This window comes from Geotrypetes seraphini, chromosome 6 (genome assembly GCF_902459505.1).
Source record: "Geotrypetes seraphini chromosome 6, aGeoSer1.1, whole genome shotgun sequence".
In the NCBI taxonomy this organism is placed as follows: Eukaryota; Metazoa; Chordata; class Amphibia; order Gymnophiona; family Dermophiidae; genus Geotrypetes; species Geotrypetes seraphini.
The window spans coordinates 208,179,784-208,202,680 of record NC_047089.1 but is presented as its reverse complement, the minus strand read 5'-3'; the positions used below and the strand labels follow the sequence as shown (position 1 = coordinate 208,202,680).

General features: G+C 47.4%; 1 protein-coding gene across 2 annotated transcripts in view; it reads left to right on the top strand.

The window, feature by feature from the left end:
* Nucleotides 1-22,897, top strand: part of SNRNP27 (small nuclear ribonucleoprotein U4/U6.U5 subunit 27) — a 69,850-nt gene that overhangs the window by 2,574 nt on the left and 44,379 nt on the right. For both annotated transcript variants that reach the window (XM_033947423.1, XM_033947424.1), the window contains exon 3: nt 7,575-7,696. In XM_033947423.1, coding sequence (XP_033803314.1) covers nt 7,575-7,696 — 122 coding nt within the window. The remainder of the gene's footprint in view (nt 1-7,574; nt 7,697-22,897) is intronic.

Here is a 22,897-nt window from a genome sequence, read left to right as displayed (position 1 = left end):
ACAGCTGTTATGATATCCTGTTCTGACCTGTGGAAAGGGGTTTAGTCCAAAAGAAATAGCCTTATTTCCATTTCCTATTTATAAAGTTTTATCAATACAGTTACAATACTACTTGATTCTATGTAAAGCAACAAAAAATATCTCTTTCTACCTTTTGTAGTTTCTGCTTTAATCATCTTCTCTTCGCTCTTTGTCCTCAGCGTTTGTCCTCTCTCCCTTTGATGCAACATCTGCCCTCTATCTTTGCCCCTTCCACCCAGCCTCTGCTCTCTCTGCCCCTTCCATCCACTGTCCACCCGCTCTCTGCCCCTTCCATCCACTGTCCACCCTCTCTCTCTGCCCTTTCCATCTAGTGTCCACCCTCTCTCTCTTCCATATGGCATCTTCCCTCTTTTTATGTCCCTTCAATAAACTGTATATCCTGTGCCCTTTCTCTCCTTTATACATGATTCATTTCAGCTTCATCCCCTCTCCATGGTAACTCTAGGTGTACTCTGTCCTCTGGACCACAGCCTCCAAGAAGTCCCGATGATGCCAGAACTGTAGCCGGACTCCCACAGATAGGAGAAAGCTAACTGAGTTCTGGGAGGCGTGAGTGTATATCATCTCGGACTGATGAGTGCTGGACATAATCCTTGAAGGATACCAGCTTGAATTCAGCTACCCCTTAGTGGATCGTTTTGTGGATTCTTTGGTCGGTCAGCCAAAAAGTGGTCAAAGTCCGAGCAACGGTGGACACACTGTTAACAATTCGAGCCATAGAACCTGTTTTGCCTGCAGAATCTGACTTGGGCAGATCCTCCATATACTTCATAGTGCCCAAAAAAGACTCAGACGAATGGAGACCGATCCTGGATCTGAAGTCAACGTGGCCTTAAAGGTACCAGGTTTCCATATGGAGACTGTTCAGTCAGTTGTGGGGTTGCACCAGAGGAATTTCCGGCCTCCTTGGATTTGATGGAGGCCTACCTTTTTTTATATTCTGGTTTATCTAGTTCACAGAATATTCTTGAGATTCCATGTACTGGGGAGATTCTCTGCTCTTCCATTTGGGCTGGAAATGGCACCGTGTACCTTCACCAAGGTGGTAGTGGTGGTGGCCCATCTCCAAAAGAAGGGAATTCACGTGCATCTCTGTGTGGATGATTGGCTGATGAGGGCCCCATCCAAAATGGAAGGAGAGAGTGTGGTGACCTCAAGTGGTCCAGCAGTTGCAGGACCTGGGTTGGAACATCATCGTCCGCAAGTTACTTAGAGCCAGAGTACTTGGGAATCTACTTCAACATGGCAGAGGGCCATGTCTTTCTTCCTGAGCCATGCAAATGGAAGATTAAGAATCCTATCTCGGACTTCTTGATAATGTCGGCTCCAGACACTATCTCGATACTAGGTTCCTTGATAGTGACCATAGATGTGGTTCCTTGGGCGAGGGTTCATGTGGGTCCCCTCTAGCATGCTTTGTCGTCCCACTGGTCTCCACAGACGGATTCACTCCAGAATCCACTGGCATGGATGGTAGAACTCAATGGAGCTCGTCTTGGTGGCTCTGACTGGAGTCTCTGGCAAGAGGTGTACAGCTCCGCATCTCCTCTTGGATGATTTTGACGACCAATGCCAGTCTCTATGGCTGGGGAGGACATTGTTGCAGTCCAAGGCTGATGAACTCTTTTGCAGAGGAAGTGATCCATAAACCGTTTGAAGTTGTGGGCCATTCAGCTCTCCTTGCAAACTCTGGAGAAACACCTTGAAGGTAAAGTGGTAAGGGTGTCCTCAGACAATGCCACAGTGGTGGCTTATTTCAATTGACAGGGAGGCACTAGAAGTGCTCCATTGAGTTGGTAAGCCATGCTGCTATTCAATCAGGCAGTGTTCCATTTACAAGCAATTTCAGCGAGGCATGTTGTGGGAGTAGACAATAAGAATATATGAATTGCCATACTGGGACAGAATGAAGGTCCATGAAGTCCAGTATCCTGTTCCCAACAGTGGCCAACTCAGGTCCTGAGTACTTAGCTAGATCCTAAGTAATAAATTTATTTTCTCTCCTCTCTATGCTGACCCTTTTATGGCCTCCTTTCTTTTAACAAATTGTATTTCTCTCCTAATCCTTCTGTCTCCTTTATGTCAATTTAGTCTAATTGTTTAATGTCTTCCCCTTGATTTTAATGATTATGATTCTGTGAACCGCTTAGACAATTTTTTAAGCGGTATTTCAAATAAAACTTGAACATAAGAAATTATTTCTTCAAGTTTCAAGTTTATTAGGATTTTATATACCGCCTATCAAGGTTATCTAAGCGGTTTTTTACAATCAGGTACTCAAGCATTTTCCCTCTCTGTCCCGGTGGGCTCACAATCTATCTAACGTACCTGGGGCTATGGAGGATAAAGTGACTTGCCCAGGGTCACAAGGAGCAGCGCGGGGTTTGAACCCACAACCCCAGGGTGCTGAGGCTGTAGATCCAACCACTGCGCCACACACTCCTCCATACTGCGCCACACACTCCTCCTCCTCTTCTCGAAGTACACTGCCCCCTCCCAATTCGTGGTTTCGATTATCTGCGGGGTTTTTTCCCCAGGCCCGCCCCCCCCTCCGAGAATCGCTTGTAGCATCGAAAATAGAACGGCCCCGGGAATTGGAGGGAGGCGATAAGAAGCGGCGGAGGGGGCGATCAGGGGTGGCGTGGGGGCGATCGGAGCATGGACCTTACTTGGTGGTCTAGCGGTAACGTGGGGCAGTAGCGATCTTCCTACACTCCTGCCCCGTGCAAAGCCGTGCAGTGAGTTCCCGTGGTCTCACAAGCATGGCTCTGCACGGGGCAGGAGTGTGGGAAGAATGCTCCTGCCCACGTCACCGCTAGACCTCCAGGTAAGGTCCGGGGGTGGGTCAGAAACAGCCAAAAGTTATTCGTGACTTTTCCTATTCGCGGGCTGGCTCTGCCCCTAACCCCCGTGAATAGGGAGGGAGAAGTGTACTGCCTTAGCCATTTTCCATGCCAGTGTTGGATCACCAAAGTGCTCGCAGAAAGCCCACCATTGAGTTAATAGGTGAGCATGAAATTTGCTGTCTCTATAACAGGGGTGTCAAACTCAATCACATTAAGGGGCCAAAATCTAAAACACAGGCTAAGTCGCGGGCCAGACCCCACCCAATTTCTGCTCCAGGCCCCGCCCCCCCTAATAGTACTAATTGTAACACCATTTTTTCCATTCATATTTCATATATACACACAATATAATCTTACTAACAACACAAAATGGTTAACCACAAAATTAAACTGCGCAGGCTTGCCATAATCTTTTCTGTACTTCATTAGAATCTGTCTTCCATCACGACTACACACATGCTTTCTCAGCTCTTTTATCAGGATTAGGCTATGAGTCATGAAATCCTAGTAGCCATTGATGTTCCATGTGTTCAAACCTGGGGGGAAGGGGAGAGGGGCTTCATTAAAAGAATGAGGGTCTTCCCCAGGTACCTGTGCGCTTATGTCTTCTGTGTCAATGCAGCCTTGGGAGATGAAGTAAGTTCTGAGAGTATGTCCAAAGGTGATCGGGCAAGGCAGAAGCTCTCGTTTCCATTCAGGCTTTGAAGATTGTTGTCCTGTGCTGGAAAGTACTTCCATAGCTTTCAAGCAGCATATCTTCTGGCCGTCTCCCTCATTTCTAGTGTGCTCAAAGCCGCGGGCAGCGGCTCCTAAGCGCGTCCTGTGCCTGAACCAGAAGCCTTCTCTCTGATGTCACAATGTCAGAGGGAATGTTTCTGGATGAGGCGCGGGATGCACAAGGAGCCACTGCCTGCAGCTTTGAGCACACTGCAGAAATGAGGAGGAGGGAGCTGTCCAGAAGATAAAACACCCAGGTGTGGCAATGAAAACGCCACATCGCACTGCGGGCCTCATAAAACAGCCAGGTGGGCAGGATTTGGTCTGCAGGCCTTGTTTGACACCTGTGCTCTATAGAGATAACTGGTGAATCTCCATCTACGACTCAAGCCTGAAACAGGAGCCAGCTGCCATTCTGCCACCACCCAGGCATGATCTGAGATCTCAATGGGGCCAATTCTAGAGTCGGAGAGCTCAGAAATAAGAATGAGAAAGCAATATAATAACAACTAGTCTTATAGCCCGTTACATTAACGGGTGCTAGAATATATGTGTGTGTGTCTCTTTATTTCTTTCTCTCTCTCTCTTTAGCCATTTTCTGTATTTCTGTCTTTCTTTTTCCTTGGATGTCCACCACCCCTTGCCTGCTCCCCCTGTCCATTCTCCCTTCCTTTTACCTCCCCTGTGCCCACCTTCACTGCTCCCCTTATCCAGCAGCAGCCCTTCTCCCTTTGTTTTACCTCCTCCTGTCCATCATCCTCTTTCCTGCTCCCCCTGTCCAGCAGTAGGCCTCCCTTCCTTTCGCCCCCCTCTGTCCATCAGCACCTCTTTCCTGCTCCCCTGTCCAGCAGTAGGCCTCCATTCCTTTTTCAAGCCCGTTACATTAACGGGTGCTTGTAAAGCCTTCTTCCCTCACATGTCCCCTATTTTCAGCTCCAGCTCCAAAACCATTTTTACACCCCCCCCCAGCCCTCTTCTCCCATCTTTTCCCTTTCAGTCCCAGCCCCCTTTTCTCACCAGCAGCATTTCCCTCTCCACTCCACTTCCCTGTGCAGTAGCAGCAAAAGCATACCCTCCCCCTCCATTTCCCTGTGCAGCAGCATTTCCCTCCCCCACCACACGTCCCTGTGCAGCAGCACCTCTGCAAGTCACCAGCTTCACTTGGAGAAATTTTTGCCACAGTTCCTCCTCATGCACATCCCTGCCCCTTCTCGCCTACTCCCCCAATTCGTACTCATCTTAAAACCCCTTGCCTAAATCCTTCCCAGACATCATCTGCAAAGATCTCTTGCCCCTCTTCTCTGCACCCACTTTTCCCCTGAAAACCGTTCTCTAGCCCTTTTTCTCTATCCCAGCCCCTCCTTTCTGTGTAACCTTTGATCAAACCCCTCTTCCTTAACCCATTAACTTGGAGAGTATACTACCGTAATCCCTCCTCTTCTGACTTGTGCACTGACCTGAAAAAGCCCTCTACTACCACACCCCTTCACACCTCCTGTGCTCGCCTAGAGAAGCCCTTGCCGCAGCTCTGGCACATGTACGGTTTGCCCACGGAAAACAAAACAAACCAAAAAAAAGAGTGAAGCCGAGTTGCCATGGTGAGGGGCAGAGGCCAGAAGCGGGCAGGAAGGAGGAGACTGACGGTTGAGGCTCGGGAAGGCGACGGCAGGACTCTGTGTTCGCTCCCTCCACCGCCGTCCGCGTCTCCTCGCAGCCCGATGGCGTCTCGCAAGCTGGACTGCGAATAAGATGTAGGCCATTTACGGCTGTTGTGTGGTGACGTAGTAAGCGCGCATGCGTACTCTTGCCGCCACAGCCTGACAGATCAGGGAAGCACGCAGTAAGAGTGCGCATGCGCGCTTAGCATTTTATTATATAGATTATTTATTTTCTTATATACCGCCCAACCAGAAGTTCCGGGCAGTTCACAACGAGAACTGAGGCATATCAGTGAAGATGTAGGATATAGTAGAATTCAGTAGAATACATTGCTATACAGTACAATACAACATGATACAATGCGGAATGATTCAAAGCAAAATCATGGCACAAATTTGCCAAACAGATAGGTTTTCAGTAATTTTTTTAACTCAGTAAGATTGGGAGTGGGCAATCAGAGAACACATCAAGAGTTCAATACGGGGACATAGTCCCATGTGCCCTGGATAAATGTGTAAAATCTTTCTCCAGGGGATGCAGGGTTCTCCAGGCATCCACCATGTCCAGAGAATCGCAAAGGATTGAGATACCTGTGCGAGGTTTATGAGATTCCCTCCCCACCCCTGTAGATCTGTCCCAAGAAGGATCAGCCACCTCATTGAAAACGCCACCCAGCACCAATGGGATATCTCTATATACCTTTAAAAGATCTTCCAAATGATGGAAAAATCCTGCTCCTGGGTTTAGGGGCATAAGTATTACAAAGACATAGGGCCTAGAGTTCAGGCTGACTGACAATATAATATACCTGCCATTGGGATCCTGGAGGATATCATGTACCTCAACTTGCAAGATAACACCTGCCTTTTTTCCCTGTGTGTAACTTGGCATGTTAGCTTTTCTCTAAGAAACACATTTAAAATAAGTTGAAATCAGCGTGAGAACTGTTTAGCAGCCGGAGAATTTTCTGCCTTTTAATCGGTGAATGGATTCCCCCCCATTCCAAGAATACATGTTAAGGGACATGAAAAGGAAACAAATTGAACATCCTGACAGTGAAAAACCTGGCCATATATAGGAGGGAGGCTTCCCAGCCTGCACCCCCCAAGGTATTGCAATAGATTAGTCCTATGCTTTGCGCGTCCTCTACAAAAGCAGCATAGAGAGAGAAGAGAAAAGAAAATCTGAAATATATCTTCTCAAAAGCAATTAAATCCAGTAATAAACAAAGACGCTCCAGACCACAGGAGCCGGGGTGCAGTCTCAAACAAAGGCAATAAAGTACAGTTGAGACAGCCGCTCCATACTTAGGCATGAGTGGGTAGCAATCGGCCACCCTGAACCAAGAGACAAAGGTCATTCACTTGAACTAAGAAGCAGTCCCGTCCCCGTCCCCCCCCCCCCCCCATTTTGCAGCAAGTGGATATACGAATAAAAAGCGGGCATATCGAACCCGCGTATCCAAAGTCAGGTCCAAGGAATCAAAATCAAGGTTTGGAGAGGGTCTGCAGAAAAGAACTTGCCATTGCCACATCCTCAAAGAAGTGAGCGGCTCTTCCATGCAAGATTTTCAGATGAGCTGAGTACATGAGGTTGAAGCGGACTTTATCCCAGCATATTTGGGAACACAATGGCAAGAGAGCCCTCCGGGCTTGCTGCACTTTTATCAAGTAATCTTGAAAGCATAACACAGGTCTATTCTCATATTATAGAGTTTCCCGCTCTAAGGACCCGTAGGATCGCCACTTTATGTGCATAGTTTAGTACTCTAAACATCACAATCCTGGGCCGCCCTGAGGCATCACATTGCTGACCCAGTCTGTGCGCTCTTTCTATGCGGAACTGGCCCGGCAATGAAGTTAGTTGTAAGATTTCCACAATCCAAGTCTCGAGCTCCATAGGTTTAATGCATTGTATTGGGTGGTGTTTGTCTGAGCCACCTAGGTTGTTTATATTGTTTAACCTTGTTTATTATTTCTTACAAAGCAGAACAGAAATATTATGCAGGGAGCTTCCGTGTCCCACCTTCCTTCTTATTTCTCTGTTTTAGTGCTGTTTGATTGCTTTGGTACAAACTGAAGGGGGCTCTACAGCACTGGAGGAGGCAAAGCTGAAAAATGTAAATTTAATCCTTTTGCAATCAAATTGCGAGTATGGGAATATCGCCTATTGTTAGTACTCATATGTCCTTTTTCCAGGACGATTATCAAGGTAAGTACCTAATCTCAGAGGTTCGAGTGAAAAATCGCTGTGGTGGTGAGGAGGTGGTTTGCTTTGTCTTTGCTGATAACTTGTGATTTAATATTCTAGATCACCCAGAAGACACAGATCATCATCCAATTCCCCTGCAAGAATGAAAGATAGGCGTGATGATGACAGGAGAGACCATAAGGATTCCAGAAGTGGGCCTTCAAAAGAGCGGCAGATAACTGGTAAGATAATCAGTTTTGGCCATGTAACTTTACAGTCTTCTATGCAAGTTTTTGTCTTTTGTTAGAAAAAAGATTTCTGTTTAGATGGTTGAAATATTCTCTTGCAACAGAGGAAATAATAGTGCACTCATCAAACAAAACAGATTTTATATATTTACTAGTGTTAAAGCCCGTTACATTAACGGGTGCTAGAAAGCAGCCCCCTTTCCCTCTCCCCCTCCCTGACTGTCTCTCTGTGGGCCCCTAGTATTTAAGCCCATTACATTAACGGGTGCTAGAATCTATGTCTGTCTGTCTTTCTTTATTTCTGTCTCTCCCTCCCACTGTTTTTCTTTCTGTCTGTCTCTCCCTGGCTCCCTTTGCCTCTGTCTTTCTGTGTCTCTCCCTGCCCCTGTATCTTTCTTCTTTTCTTTCTGTCTCCCTCCCACTGTCTGTCTTTCCTTCTATCCCTCCCCCTCCATTTTTCTGTGCAGCAGCAGTATTTTTCTTCCCCCACCCCACTTCCCTGTGCAGCCGCACCAGCATTTCCATTCCCCCCACTTCCCTGTATAGCAGCCGCACCAGCATTCCCTCCCCCTCCATTTCCCTTCCCCCACACCACTTCCCTGTGCAGCAGCAGCATTTTCCCCTACCACCCCTTTCCCTTCCCGCGGTCTGGCTGGCTCCCTTAGTCCCTTGCCGCCCCCCCCTTCCCTTCCCTTCCCGTGGTCCCGACAAACCTGCCGACTGAAGCAGCGCAGCACTCTACACACGCTGCTTCGGGGCCTTCTATTGCTCTGATTTACTGTGGCACGTCCCTGATGACATCATCAGAGATGCAGCAGAGCAAATCAGGGCATTAGAAGACCCCGAAGCAGCATGTGTAGAGTGCTTTGGACACTGCTGGAGTGGGCAGGTTTGTCGGGACCGCAGGAAGGGAAGGGGGGCGGCAAGGGACCAAGTCAGTCAGACGGCGGGAAGGGATGGGAAGGTCATATCGTGATGGGAGGGTCAATGGTCAGGACCACGGGAAGGGAAGGGTGGCGTCGAGGGACTAAATGAGTCAGACGGCGGGAAGGGATGAGAGGGTCAGACCGCGATGGAAGGGTCAACGGGGGTTCAGGTGCTTCGAGGAGGGGTGCGAGGGGGGATTGCCGACAAAGAAATTACTTACTGTGAGTGAGGGGGAGCCGGCAAGACCACAGGGACCATTTTATGCGCGCAGGGTGCTAGAGTAGATGTCTGTCTGTCTATCTGTCTTTTTGGTTTTTTTTTATTTGTCTCTCTCTCCTTGGATGCTGTCATTCTTAAGAACATAAGCAGTGCCTCTACTTGGTCAGACCCGAGGTCCATCGTGCCCAGCAGTCCGCTCACGCGGCGGCCCAACAGGTCCAGGACCTGTGCAGTAGCCCTCTATCTATACCCCTCTATCCCTTTTTCCAGCAGGAAATTATCCAATCCTTTCTTGAACTCCAGTACCGTACTCTGTCCTATTACGTCTTCTGGAAGCGCATTCCAGGTGTCTACCACACGCTGGGTAAAGAAAAACTTCCTAGCATTCGTTCTGAATCTGTCTCCTTCCAACTTTTCCGAATGCCCTCTTGTTCTTTTGTTTTGAAAGTTTGAAGAATCTGTCCCTCTCTACTCTCTCTATGCCCTTCATGATCTTGTAGGTCTCTATCATGTCTCCTCTGAGTCTCCTCTTTTCCAGGGAGAAGAGCCCCAGTCTCTCCAATCTTTCAGCGTATGAAAGGTTTTCCATGCCCTTAATCATTCGTGTCGCTCTCCTCTGGATCCTCTCAAGAATTGCCATATCCTTCTTAAGGTACGGTGACCAATACTGAACACAGTACTCCAGATGCAGGCGCACCATTGCCCGATACAACGGCAGTATGACTTCTCTCGTTCTGGTCGTAATACCCAACATTCTGTTTGCCTTCTTCGCGGCTGCTGCGCATTGTGCTGTTGACTTTGTTGTTGTGTCCACCAGTACACCCAAATCTCTTTCAAGGCTACTTCTCTCTAACACTAATCCCCCCATTTGGTAGCTGAACATCGGGTTTTTTCTCCCTAAATGCATGACCTTGCATTTCCTCACATTGAAGTCCATCTGCCATTTATTCGCCCACTCCTCCAGTTTTCTTAGGTCCCTTTGTAGGTCCTCACACTCTTCCGCATTTCTAACCCTTCTACAGAGTTTAGTGTCATCCGCAAATTTGATAACTTCACACTTCGTCCCCGTTTCCAGGTCGTTGATAAAATACATTGAACAGCAGCGGCCCGAGTACAGACCCCTGCGGAACCCCGCTCGTGACCTTCCTCCAGCTCGAGTAATGACCCTTCACTCCAACCCTCTGCCTTCTGCCTGCCAACCAGTGTTTGACCCTTTCTGTCTGTGTCTTTTCCTGGCTCCCTGTCTATCTTTATTTCTAACTCTATCCTCTTCCCTCAATCCTGCATGCTGCTCCCCCTGTCCTCCACACTTCCATTCAGTGTCTGTCTCCCTCTCTCTACCCCTTCCATCTACTGTTCACCCTCTGTCTTGCCCCTTCCATTCACTGCCCTCTCTTCTCTTTCCATCCAGTGTCCGCCCTCTCTCTCTCTCTGTTCCATATGGCCTCTCTCCATCTCCTCCTTCCTTTTCTCTTGGTCTGGCATACCTTCCTCCTTCCCTCCATGCCCTGCCATCTCTTCTTCCCTCCAAGCCATTATCTCCCCCTCTGCTCCCTTTCCTCCTTGAACTACTTCATCGGGCAGCAGCAGCATTCACAATTCATTGCTGTTGCTGGCTTCAGGTCTTTCTCTCTGGCCGGTCCTGTCTTCATGAAAACAGGAAGTAGGCAGGACCGGCCAGAGAGGAAGGCCTGAAGCCCCAACAGCAGCGAATTGTAAACGCTACTGCTGCATGAAGCACCCGAGGCAGACACTTCTCTCCCCTCCCAGCCCAACCCCCGCTGACTCTGCGACCCTCCCAGCGAGATGACTTTTAATAACAAACCTCCCTCCAGCGTTGGCAGCACGCTAAACAGGCTGCTTCGGCTTTCTTCTGCCGTTGAGTCTCTCTATCGCGTCATTGATGACATCATCAGTGACGCGGCAGAGGGACTCAACTGCAGGAGAAAGCCGAGAAGCAGCCTGTTTAAAGTGCTGCGGCAGCCAACGCTGGAGGGAGGTTTGTAGCGGTATGTGCAGAAGCGATATGTACCTCCCCCTCCGGCATCCCTCCGGCGCATCCTCCCACGATCCTGAGTTGGCCACAGCGCTCGAGTCTGTTTCTCACGCTTTGTCTGGCCGCCGCATACGCACTCTGGCCACGGACCTACAGATCACGGAACAGGGATCACAGATCACGCAGGTCTGAGTGCGCATGCGCGGCTAGCGTTTTATTATATAGGATTGGAGGAGTAACTTAATGGTTAGAGCATGTGCTGAGAATTGGTGGAAGCTGGTACAAATCCTACTTTGGCTTCTTGTGGTCTTGGGCAAGTCACTTAACCCTCTATTGTCTTAGGTACAGATTTAGATCGTGAACCCTCCAAGGACAGAAAAATATCTACGTACTTGAATTTACGCTGCTTCGATATCAGTTGAAAATAAAAATAACCTTTGTTATACTGCCTGTCAGTGTGAAATGTTAAAGCAGTTTAGAAAATAGATTGACTAGAAAGGAAAAGTACTCCAATTTTACAGGAAAGAATAGAAAAAGTTAAGATCTCCCATTTATTTTGAGAAAGAAGCATAGATAATGAGATAATAAAAGGAAGAAAAGAGAAAAAAGATTCATGCAACTGTCAATTTCCGCCCACGTCCTATGGGTCTCTTTACCACACTAAACACCCTACTCGCCTCGCCGTCTATCCCCCCCTTCAATTTTTCCCCAGAAAATGGGGAGTTCTACAATAAGATTCAGAAGATTTGACTCTGAAGCCAGAGTCAAGATGGCATTGAGAGCAGTTGTACCCGCTGAGTTGTGCCACTAATTTGTGCTGAAGCAGACTTGATTCCTAACTTATCTGTTTTTCCCGATGAATTAGCGCAGCCTGTGCCTCCAGCAGCCGCGACTCCAAATCGGCTGAGTCAGGCAACTTTGGAGGGGCTGGCACAGCGTGCCCAACAGAAAACTCAGCCTGCTTCAGGAGTGACTCCATATCGAGTGGAGGATTTTAGCGGGGAAGGGGCCTCTTTAAGCCCCAAATCGAGACAGGCACCTCTCCATCCTGGTGGAACCAGTCCCATGCAGCAGGCAGTGTTGAGGTCCTCGTTGGAGGAAACGGAAGCGCGTGGCCCTTGAGGAATAGCTGGGAGACCCTGTGGGGTTGAAGAACAAGCTGGAGATTTAACAACAATCTCAGGCATTGAAACTGAAGGAACAAGGAACGCTGGGGAGGAGAATGCATCCTTTGGAGAGATGATGGTAAAACCTGTGGTAAATATGGAAGCTATATGGAAAGCAATAGAAGTTATGGACTCTAACCTAAAAAAGCTGTATCTCTGTTAAGGATGGATTATGGAAATATCAAGGCAAAGGTGGACCAACATAGTGAAACTTTGAAAGAGTATGGTGAGACCATTCAGAAACATGAACAATAGGTTACTCAGGTTAAAGATCTTCAATCCGATATAATTAAAGAAAGGTTAGCTATTCAGAAAAAAATGGAATATATGGAAAATTATCAAAAGAAAAATAATCTGATAATATTGAATTTTCCTAGATCACCAGTAATCTCAGCTATCAAAATGGTCCATAAATATATACGCAAAGTTTTGTTTATTCGTGTAGAAAATTTACCACCAATAAGAGTGCAATATGTGACCATTAGAGCTAATTTAGTTAGCTCTACTCCAAATGATCTAGAGTCCCTACTTCGAGATTACAATGCCAGCATCTATTAGACTTTGCGCTATTCAACTTTTGCAACCTTACTGGGGTCCAAAAAGCTCTATGTAAAAGAAAAAAGCATGTTTATCTCATAGATGCGGAGACTGTAGATCTCATTCTCCAAGACCAAATCTGTGGCCATTGAGATGCATTAATCTGATGCTTAATCTCAATGATCCAAATATCTCTAAGACCATTTTTAGGCTTTTTTTTAACTAATCCACTTATCAATTTATACCACTGTGCGGCCTGGTGTCCCAGAAAGTCCACCTGAAAGCATAAGAACTCCAAACTATATTGATTGTTAAGGGTATTCCATTCAGGGAACCCCACCTGAATGGCCTGCTTCAATTGCAACCATCTAAAACTTTGTGATTTATTAAGGCCATATTTATATTGCAATTGTGAAAATTCAAGCAGTTTATCATTTGAAATAACATCTTCCAAAATACGTATATCCCTGCTATCATTCAATGCCTCCAGATGACCTTAAATCCACCAATTTGAATCCTAGAGTTCAGCCATTTAGTTTGATTTGTTGACTTTTGTATTGGAACAGATGTTCAATTATTAATATATCGTAGTGTTTTCCATGTATCCAGTAATATTCTATTGTCTTTATACAATCTAGGCATTTTAATACTAAGAACATGACTAAGAACATTTCTGTGTTATATAAGCGTAGAGGAAACATGAGTCGCCATTCCAACCATAACCATTATGGGGTATTATCTATGAGTTCTGGGAGGACCCAATACTTACCCTGGTGCAGAATATAGGCTTGATGATACCTATAAAAGTTTGGAAAATTTACCCCACCCTCTTAAATTGATTTTTGTAAAGATACTAGAGCAATTCTAGGAGTTTTACCTAGCAAAACAAATTTGGTAAGAATGCTATTTAATTTTTTATAAAAGGATCCTCTAAAAAAAAACTGATAACATACTCATTTGGTAACAAACCACAGGCAAAATCATCATTTTAACCGTTTGAACTCTCCCCCACCAAGAAAGATGTAAAGGGTTCCATTGCTCACACATTTCTGTTACGTTCTTTAGCAAAGATTTTTCGTTTTCTTTCATTGTGTCTTCCAGAGTATTTTTAATCCAAATCCCTAAATATTTTATTCCCTAGCAACAGCAGCAGATGAATCCAGAGACCAATGGGATAGCACACATCTACCAGCAGGCGGAGATAGAGAAACTGATTTAACAGGTGGTCCCATTGGCTGGCACTCCTCCTGTATCTCCAGTATTCTCTATCTCCCAGCAGAAAATGGTCGCTATTCAACTAGCTCCTGAATTCTGGCTGTGACTGGAACTTTATTTTCTCTTGTTGAGGTTTCTCTTCAGTGAGACTGCCATTCTGTTTCTCCTGTTGAGGTTTCTCTTCAGTGAGCTGGCAATGCTATTTTTCCTGTTGAGATTTTCTCTTCAGTGAGACAGGGGTGTCCGGCTGAACGGTGCCGGCTTTAGGGGTTACACCTGGGCCCCCCCAGGCCCCTGCCTCACCCTCCCTCCATTGCTAGAGGGTCTGACTGGGTCTCAATTTTTTTCTTCTTTCCCTTCTCTGTAAAAAAAAAAAAAAGAAGAGACCACAGTTGCTCCATTCTGCTCTATTACTGCTGCTCAACCAGCTTTAACTGGCTTCAACCAGCCCTAACAACAAGCTTGTGAGTATGTCTCTGTTTTTTAATGTTGGTTGAACTTCAGGTTCTGTTTGGGAATCTTAGTAATGTGGGTTCGGTCGACGTATGTTTAAGGAATGGATATTTTATTGAGGCTAAGTTTTATGACTAGAAATCCGTGGAGGGAGCCGGGACTTCCCGTCCTTTGCATGCACGCGCTTGGTTTCCTTGTTGGTTACAGCGCGGCAGTAGCGGTGCGATTTCATGCTTGCACTTGTTCTCATTGTTGGGTTTCAGTGCAGCAATAGTAGTCCTGTTTATTCTTAGGCTCTCTTTCATCGGTGTTTGTCACGGCCATGTGCAGCTGATTGTGCGGGTGCCGGTTTATAGCAGCGCGCATGAGATGGGGCATGTTTTTTTCCGGCGCTGTGGCCCATTCTTCTGGTTATTCCCCGAGTCTGATTTTCTTTCTATGCAAGCCGCAGCAGGGTAAATTTTGCGGGGCTTGAATCCGACTGTTTCTAGGAGCGTTGATGCAGCGGCCACGTGTCAGCGAGAATCAGGTGTGCACTTGGGTCTCCGGCGATGGCGGGAGAGCTGCAGCGTTCCGGTAGTTTGTTTCCAGCTGACTTTGGTCAGAGAATGCCGGGGCTTCTCTCCTTTCCATTTCAGACAAGTTGTATGTGTATCACCAGCTTTGGGACAAGCTTGGGCAGATTTATATGTCTATGTCTATGTCTGTGTTCCTGCTGTACTCCCTTGAAGGAAGCTGCTTGTTTAATCGGACTCTGGGGTTAGCACTCAAGGGGTTTACCAGAGAGACTCTGACCTGTGCTAGGTCACCCAGTCTCGGTTTGTCTCCGGACTGGGGCGACATACGGCAACTCACGGCACGGTGAGATCAGCAGTAAGATAGTGCCCTGTATTTCACACAGGTATCTCATTCTCTCTCTTGGGGTCCCTGCAAATTGAGCCTTTGTCTGTTGGTAACTGTCCTTATTTGGGCCTCTGTGCTGAGCTGCATGTGTCCAGTAGTGGCACAGGATATATATGTCTAAAGGTAGTACAAACAGTTTCCAAGTTCGGGCTGTCTCTATGGGCATAATGACACTGCGCATCTTCCTGCGGCCAGGACTCTCTTTCTCTATTTCTGAGGGGGCCTGGACTTCAGATTTCCATGCTTATCACGCTGGTTTCTCTTGTCGCCATTTTCTCATGGCACATGCTAGACGGACCCCCCCCTACCAGACAGAAAGGGCTATACAGCTCCTTTTAACCAGGAGCCAGTTACCTATTCTATCAAACCCGCAGAGGATCTCGCGCTATGTGGCTGTTAGCCTCATCCCTAAAGCTCTCATTAGCGAGGTGAGCTTTGTTGATACCTGTAAGGATGCTGTTGTTTTCCACGGGGCGGTAGATGCAGCATCTTGATTGAGTCTAGTACGTATTCACTTTAAAGGACATATGTATTTTGCTCATGCTGCATGGAGTTAGTACTGTTTTCATGGTTCCAGTATAAGAACATAAGAATTTGCCTCCCCTTTTAATTTCTCCAAATGCCCCCTTGTACTTGTGGTTCCCCACAGTGTGAAGAATCTGTCCCTGTCTACCTTTTCTATGCTCTTCAGGATTTTGAAGGTTTCTATCATGTCTCCTCTAAGTTTCCGCTTTTCCAGGGAGAATAGCCCCAGCTTTTTCAGCCTGTCCACATATGAGAGGTTTTCCATACCCTTTATCAGTTTAGTCGCTCTTCTCTGGACTCCCTCAAGTACTGCCATGTCCTTCTTGAGGTACGGCGACCAGTACTGGACACAGTACTCCAGATGCGGGCGCACCATTGCACAATACATTGGCAAGATTACTTCCTTTGTCCTGGCCGTGATACCCTTCTTAATGATACCCAACATTTGGTTTGCTTTCCTTGAGGCCGTCGCGCATTGTGCCGACTCCTTCAATGTTGTGTCTACCATCACCCCCAGGTCTCTTTCAAGGTTACTTACCCCTAGCAGTGATCCCCCCCATTTTGTAGCTGAACATTCCTCTTTACATTGTGAAGCTTGATTTTTCCTAGGAGAATCTTCTTGCAGATCCTGCCATTTCCTGACCTTCTGCACTTCATTCTGAAGGGATCTTGACTTCTTCCAATGACTCTTCAGGCTTTCTCATGAGGAAGAAGACGCTATAATGTCAGTTCCCTAGCAACAGCAGCAGATGAATCCAGAGACCAATGGGATAGCCCACATCTACCAGCAGGCGGAGATAGAGAAACTGATTAACAGGTGGTCCTATTGGCTGGCACTCCTCCTGTTTATTCAGTATGCTCTATCTCCCAGCAGGGGAAAGTCGCTATTCCAATAGCTCCTGGATTCTGGCTGTGGCTGGAAACTCATTTTCTCCTGTTGAGATTTTCTCTTCAGTGAGCTTGCAATTAATTCTATTTTTCCTGTTGAGATTTTTCTCTTCAGTGAGACAGGGGCGTCCGGCTGAACGGTGCCGGCTTTAGGGGTTACACCTGGGCCCTCCCAGGTCCCTTCCTCGCCCTCCCTCCTATGATAGAGGGTCTATCTGGGTCTCTATTTTTCTTCTTTCCCTGACAAAAAAAAAAGAGACTGCATTTGCTTTCCATGATTGGGTACTCTCAGTGGTGCTAAACCTGTTCCTGCCGGTGGCTGACAGCCCTGTAAGCCGGGTTGTGAGTATGCTTTTTTGCCTTGCAATTGCATGTTATATTTTCTGGTTGTTGGTGTTGTGTTTGGTGCTTCGGAGAACACGGTGGCTGTCGCGTGGTTCGCCTGTTGTTTAATATATTCTCATCCGCTAAGCTTTGGTGAGCGGTACATATTTTGCAGCTTATGGGGGCTAATTTTCTTTTTTTGTATATGTTTGAGTGGACTGAGCCCCCGCGTTGTAGTTTGGGCTCAGTTAGAGGAGCTGCTGCCTTCCCGCGCGCAGGAGACACATGGTGATTTCCTGTGTGTGTGTGTGGGGGGGTGTCCTCGCATTTGCAGCGTGTTTCGCTGAGACTGCCCTTCGATCGGCATGTGCCGCGGCTGTGGTCGGGGTGCTACAGGGTAGATACTGTTTGTAGAGCCCGTGCCTTTCCGTGGGCTGGTGGATCGCAATGGTGCTCCGACGCTGGCAGACGCGCTGCGGCGTTCTTGTGGTCTGTTTCAGCGGGTTCTTTCTCTCTGCGCCTTCCCCGGTCTCCCTGTTTTTCCCTCACAGTTGCATGGGGCCGGCGAAACAGGCAAAGGCTTGTTCTCTTGCTCGGCTGAGCACGTCACAGCGTGGCTTGAGTTTCCCGCTTGCCGCGGCTGTGTTTGATTCTCCGGCTGAGGGCCGCGGTTTTTTCTGAGCAAAAAACTAGCGCTCCTGCACTCGGGGGAGGGCGCCGCAGCTTTCAGTAGTTTCTCTGGTAGCTGGCTTATATGGGCTCTGCCGTCGCTTCTCTGCCTTCGAGGTCAGATGCGGCGGAAGTTGCTTGCAGTTTTATCCTGCTTTCATCAGATATTGGGGCCCAGTGTGTGGGAGTCTCCCGAGTTGATTGATTTGCCGCGCTGGCGTTATCTCCTATGGGAATCTCTGCGGTTAGAATGCGGTTTGGCTCTATACTTCTCCACTCAGTTTCGGCTTCCCTCCGTACTGGGTTGGTAGAAGCCGTGTCTCAAGGTGCTACTGGGGTCAGTCGCAGGAGAGTTCCCAGATTTTTTTTTCTCTTTTGGGGATCTCTTCATCTCTCGAGGTCTCCAATGGGTGACACTATGTAAGTTTGGCGGTTTCCTTACTATTGGTGCCATTGATGCTGCGCTGACTGTGTCTGGTAGCGCTATTGAACTGCTTCCTGCCCTTTGAAGCGGTTTTAGGGGCATATTGGCTATTTCCGATTTCCATCGGGCGTGACCATCTTTTTCTGTATAGCGTTCCAGGGTCTACGGCTGGGGTGTCCCATCGTTTGCCTTCCCTGGGCCACAATGAACTGCACACACGCTGTCAGCTCTTTCGGCTTTCTCATGGACAGGGAGCTGTCATATGGGCAGGTCACAACGCTTTTGTCTGATACATGTTAAGTTGCTGTTGTTTTCCTAAGGGCGGTAGATACAGCATCTTGATTGCATCTAGAAACATAGAAACATAGAAATTGACGGCAGAAAAGGGCCATAGCCCATCGAGTCTGCCCATACCAATGATTCACTCCCTGATTCTTACTCTCCCAGAGATCCCACATGAATATCCCATTTTCTCTTGAAATCTAACACGCTGCTGGCCTCAATCACCCGCTGAGGCAGCTCGTTCCAATGATCGACCACCCTTTCGGTGAAGAAGTACTTCCTAGCATCACCCCGAAATTTCCCTCCCCTGATTTTCAGCGAGTGTCCTCTGGTTACCGAGGGCCCTGTAAGACTGAAGATATCATCTTTCACCTCTATACGCCCAGTAATATACTTAAAGGTCTCAATCATGTCCCCTCTCTCTCTTCGCTCCTCCAGTGAGTACATCCGCAGTTTTTTTAACCTTTCTTCATACGTGAGATCCTTGAGCCCCAAGACCATCTTGGTAGCCATTCGCTGAACCGACTCAATTCTCAACACATCTTTTCGGTAGTGTGGTCTCCAGAATTGAACACAATATTCGAGATGAGGTCTCACCATGGATCTGTACAATGGCATTATGACTTCAGGTTTTCTGCTGACAAAACCCCTACGGATACAGCCTATCATTTGTCTTGCCTTGGACGAAGCCTTCTCCACTTGATTGGCAGCCTTCATGTCGTCGCTAATGATCACTCCTAAATCACGTTCCACCGTGGTCCTGGACAAGGTTTCACCATTTAGTGTGTAAGTTCTGTGTGGATTTTTTTTGCCTAGTACGTATTCCCTTTATAGGCCATACGTCTTTCGCTCCCGTTGCATGGAGTTAGTACTGTTTTCATGGGTTACATTACAAACCTTGATTTTTTTTCCTAGGAGGATTTATTTCTTCTTACAGTTCCTGCAGTGCTCATCCTGCCATTTACTGTCCTCTTGCGCTTCATTCTGAGGGGATCTTGACTTCTTCCAAGGCCTCGTCAGGCTTTCTCATGAGGGAGTAGTCGCTGTGCTGTCAGGTCAGGGGGTTGTGCACATTTTTCGGGATGCTTGCACCTTTGCATCCTCCTCAGGTTTCCAGTTCGTTCCTGGAGTCTCTCTGTTTTGGGTTTCTCTTGGAAGTGTTACTGGTCCTCAGGACGGTTCTTGTAGTTCTTGGGGAACCACTTACTGTATGGTGGCCAAGACGGGGGCATTGGGCAGGCTGGATCCCATTCTGCTGCATTAGTTCTCAGGGTTACACATTTCTGCTGGCAACCTGGGAAGATATTTCCATTTTCTTTTTGGACTCAGAATCGGCACTAGGTTTGCCTGCCTCCCTTGGAGTGGCGCTTTTGGTTTTGGCTCATGCCATTTCGCCTACCCATGGATTCACAAGCGTTTTAGATGCTGTGAGCGGTGGTACCGTTTTGGCGCTGCCAGGCGATTCATCTAATTTCTTCTTGACTGCCTGCTTGATTCGGACGACTTCCAGTCGGGCCATTTGACTGACATGAAAATGGTGGTTTCTTTTCCTCAGTTCCTTACTCGTGCATTTTTGAATTTTCAGCGCTCTTTTCTCCTGTACTCTTTATAGATACATCGGGATGATGTTTTTATTCATATAGGAGAGCCAGGTGCTTCTTTCCGGAGACTTGGGCGTTGGGTCTCATTCTCAGAGTGGCTTTATTCTTCGCTTACCATGTCCAAGAGTATGAGATTCTGTACAGGTTCTAGGATCCATATTGCTGACTCCACTGGGAACTTCGGCTTGCTATCCCCTTCTGCTGCTACAGCTGTCACTTTGGTTTCAGTGGTTCCCAGTATCTCAGGGCTACAATTATTTGGTATGCTCCTCCTGCTTCGCTCTGGGTGATTTGATGGCTAAGTGAGATTTCTCTTTTAGAGGCATGCTTCGGTCTTTGCTGGACTAGCTCATGACCACCGACCATTCCGGGCTGTCGGGTTGGGGGGCTCGATGGCTTCCTTCCTCAGCTCCAGGAGTCTGGTCTTCAGAGGCGACTCCGTACTTGTTCATTCTTCTGCTCTTGAGCAGGGTCAGGCTACTTTCTGGAGCTTCTGATCATTCTTCTGGAATGCCGCTGAGGGTCCTTTTGGTCGGTATTAGGATGGGAGTATTTCTCTACAGCTTGGGCAGTAGGTGTTGTACTCGGTTGGCAGGTGAAGTTGTTCTGCTTCAGTGGGTGTACTCTCATCTTCATCTTCTGTTGGTAGATCCTTTTCTGGATCAGGATGTGAGTTTGGACAGACTTTATCTTTGCGGACTCTAAGCATGGCACATTTCTTGTATGTTACAGTGTACAGCTCTGTGTGCGCTCGGGACAGTGTGCATGTTAGTAATTGTGTCATCTTATGCATCCTGGATGTTGAGATTTGTGACTCGGGCGTTCTAGCTCTTTTTATGGACGTGAGATCTCCTGGGACTAGACCTCATGGCTCGTCTCTCATTTCTAAGCTTCCTAGCTTCTTCGGCGGGCCCAGGAAGTGTGAGTTAGAGGGGGTTGCGGCGTGGCTCCTTTTTCGCCTCTGCCGTCTCTTTTTCAGTGTTTTCCGCTGGCTGATGTCAGCTTGGATTTGCCATCTCGAGCTCACTTTCCGGGCACTGTATTTGTAGAATCTCTGGATTGGCGGCGCCATCCTTCCTATAAGGATTTGATGTGTCTTTCGACAGCCGGACTAAGAAGTTTCCTGGTATCTCCGGCTTTGCTCGCCTAGGGTCCAATCTCCATGGATATTTGTACTACTTTAGTATTGCGACCTAGGTTTTTGGAAAGGTCTTGGCTGACGTGTAAAGGTTATGAGAAGCAGGTTGTTTCTTCTTTTATCCAGGTGCTACGGACGTCTTCTCCTGTGGCTTCTGCTTCCTTTTGGAGGTTTTTCCTTTCTTGGGTGTTTCTTAGCGTCTGAACCACTCCAGAATTCCTTTTTGGGCACGAGTGTATTGCGGAGGGCTTAGCGTTAAATTCCCTTCTGCTTCTAGGGCCGTTCTTGGCTTGTTACAAGGGCTCAGTATATTGCTCTTCGCTTAATTCTCAGCTTCATGTTGTTCAGTTCCTACACAGAGTGCGGTGTATTCATGCACCTCTTAGGAAGCCCGGTTTGGAGTACAATCTTCACGTACTTCTTCTCAGTTTTCCGAAGGCTTCATTTCATCCTTGCCTTTTGGGACTCTGAGGGACAGTGCCATTGCTCATGTTGTTTCTTGTGGCCATGGTTTCAGCTCTGCAGTTTTCTGTGTTGCAGGCCTTTTTCTGCGAGGATTCCTATTTCTGATTTCCGAAATATGGGGTATCAGTTCGGATGGTACCACTATTTCCTTCTGTGGGGGTGTCATCCTTTCTTTTCTGTCACGCTCACTTTTCCTTCCTTCTTCCTGGGAGGTGACCTTGGGAGCAGTGCTTTTATTCACTGCATTTTTTTGGTACATACGTGGCGTTCTCCGCGAGCTCGGTTTCTAATGACTTTTAGTTGTCTATATCTCCTTTTTTTGTATTATTCCAGGGACGCCTCAAACGTATGGCGGCGTCCGAACCCTCCATCGCTCGATGGGTCCGGGAGGACATTCTTTAGGCTTACTTGCTGGCAGGGAAGCGGTTGGCGAAAGTACTTCATGACAATTCTGCCGGAGCGATGGCTACTTCTTGGGCTCGGCCCAGAGGTTTTTTCCTTGGAGGAGATTTGTCTCGCAGCTACTTGGTCTTCCGAGAGTACTTTCTCTCCGCATTTCTGCTTGCATGTGGTGGGGGCGTTTTGTGCTTCGATTGTTGCGGAGGCGGCGTTTGCTTCCCACCCAGATTGAGGATTGCTTTGCTACATCCCATTAGTCTCTGGATTCATCTGCTGCTGTTGCTAGGGAAGGAAAAATTATGTTCTTACCTGTTAATTTTCTTTCCCTTAGACGCAGCAGATGAATCCAGAGCCCCACCCTGTCTGGTTATTGTCTCTCGGGTTTCTCTTTTGCAACTTTCGCAGTTTGTTCTTTGGCGGGTTGTTTTCTGTAATTTTGCATTTGGAGATTTATTATGGGAAAGAAGTTTTTTACATGCTATGCCTATTGATGGTTACGGATGCTTGGGCAAGGAGCTATACTGAATAAACAGGAGGAGTGCCAGCCAATAGGACCACCTGTTAATCGGTTTCTCTATCTCCGCCTGCTGGTAGATGTGTGCTATCCCATTGGTCTCTGGATTCATCTGCTGCGTCTAAGGGAAAGAAAATTAACAGGTAAGAACATAATTTTTCCGTCAGGGGGCTGTGAAGATTTTTCAGGATGCTTGCAACTTTGCATCCTCCTCAGGTTTCTAGTTCGTTCTTGGAGACTCTGTTTCCCTTTTCAGTGTTACTGGCCCTCACCGTACAAATGAAACTAAATGAGACCAAAACTACTTTGGCTCGGCCCAAAATTAGATAAGCTACCCATCCTCATCCCTCTGTCCTCTGGCACCACATTGCATCTTGAACACTCATGCAAAGTACTAGGCATTATCATCGATTCCACACTGTCCTTCAATGACCACCTTAATTCCTTAGTAAAAAAATGCTTTTTCAATCTTCACATGCTAAGGAAAGTGAGATCCTGCTTCCATCATCATCACTTTGCTGTCCTCGTACAATCCATCATTCTTTCCAGA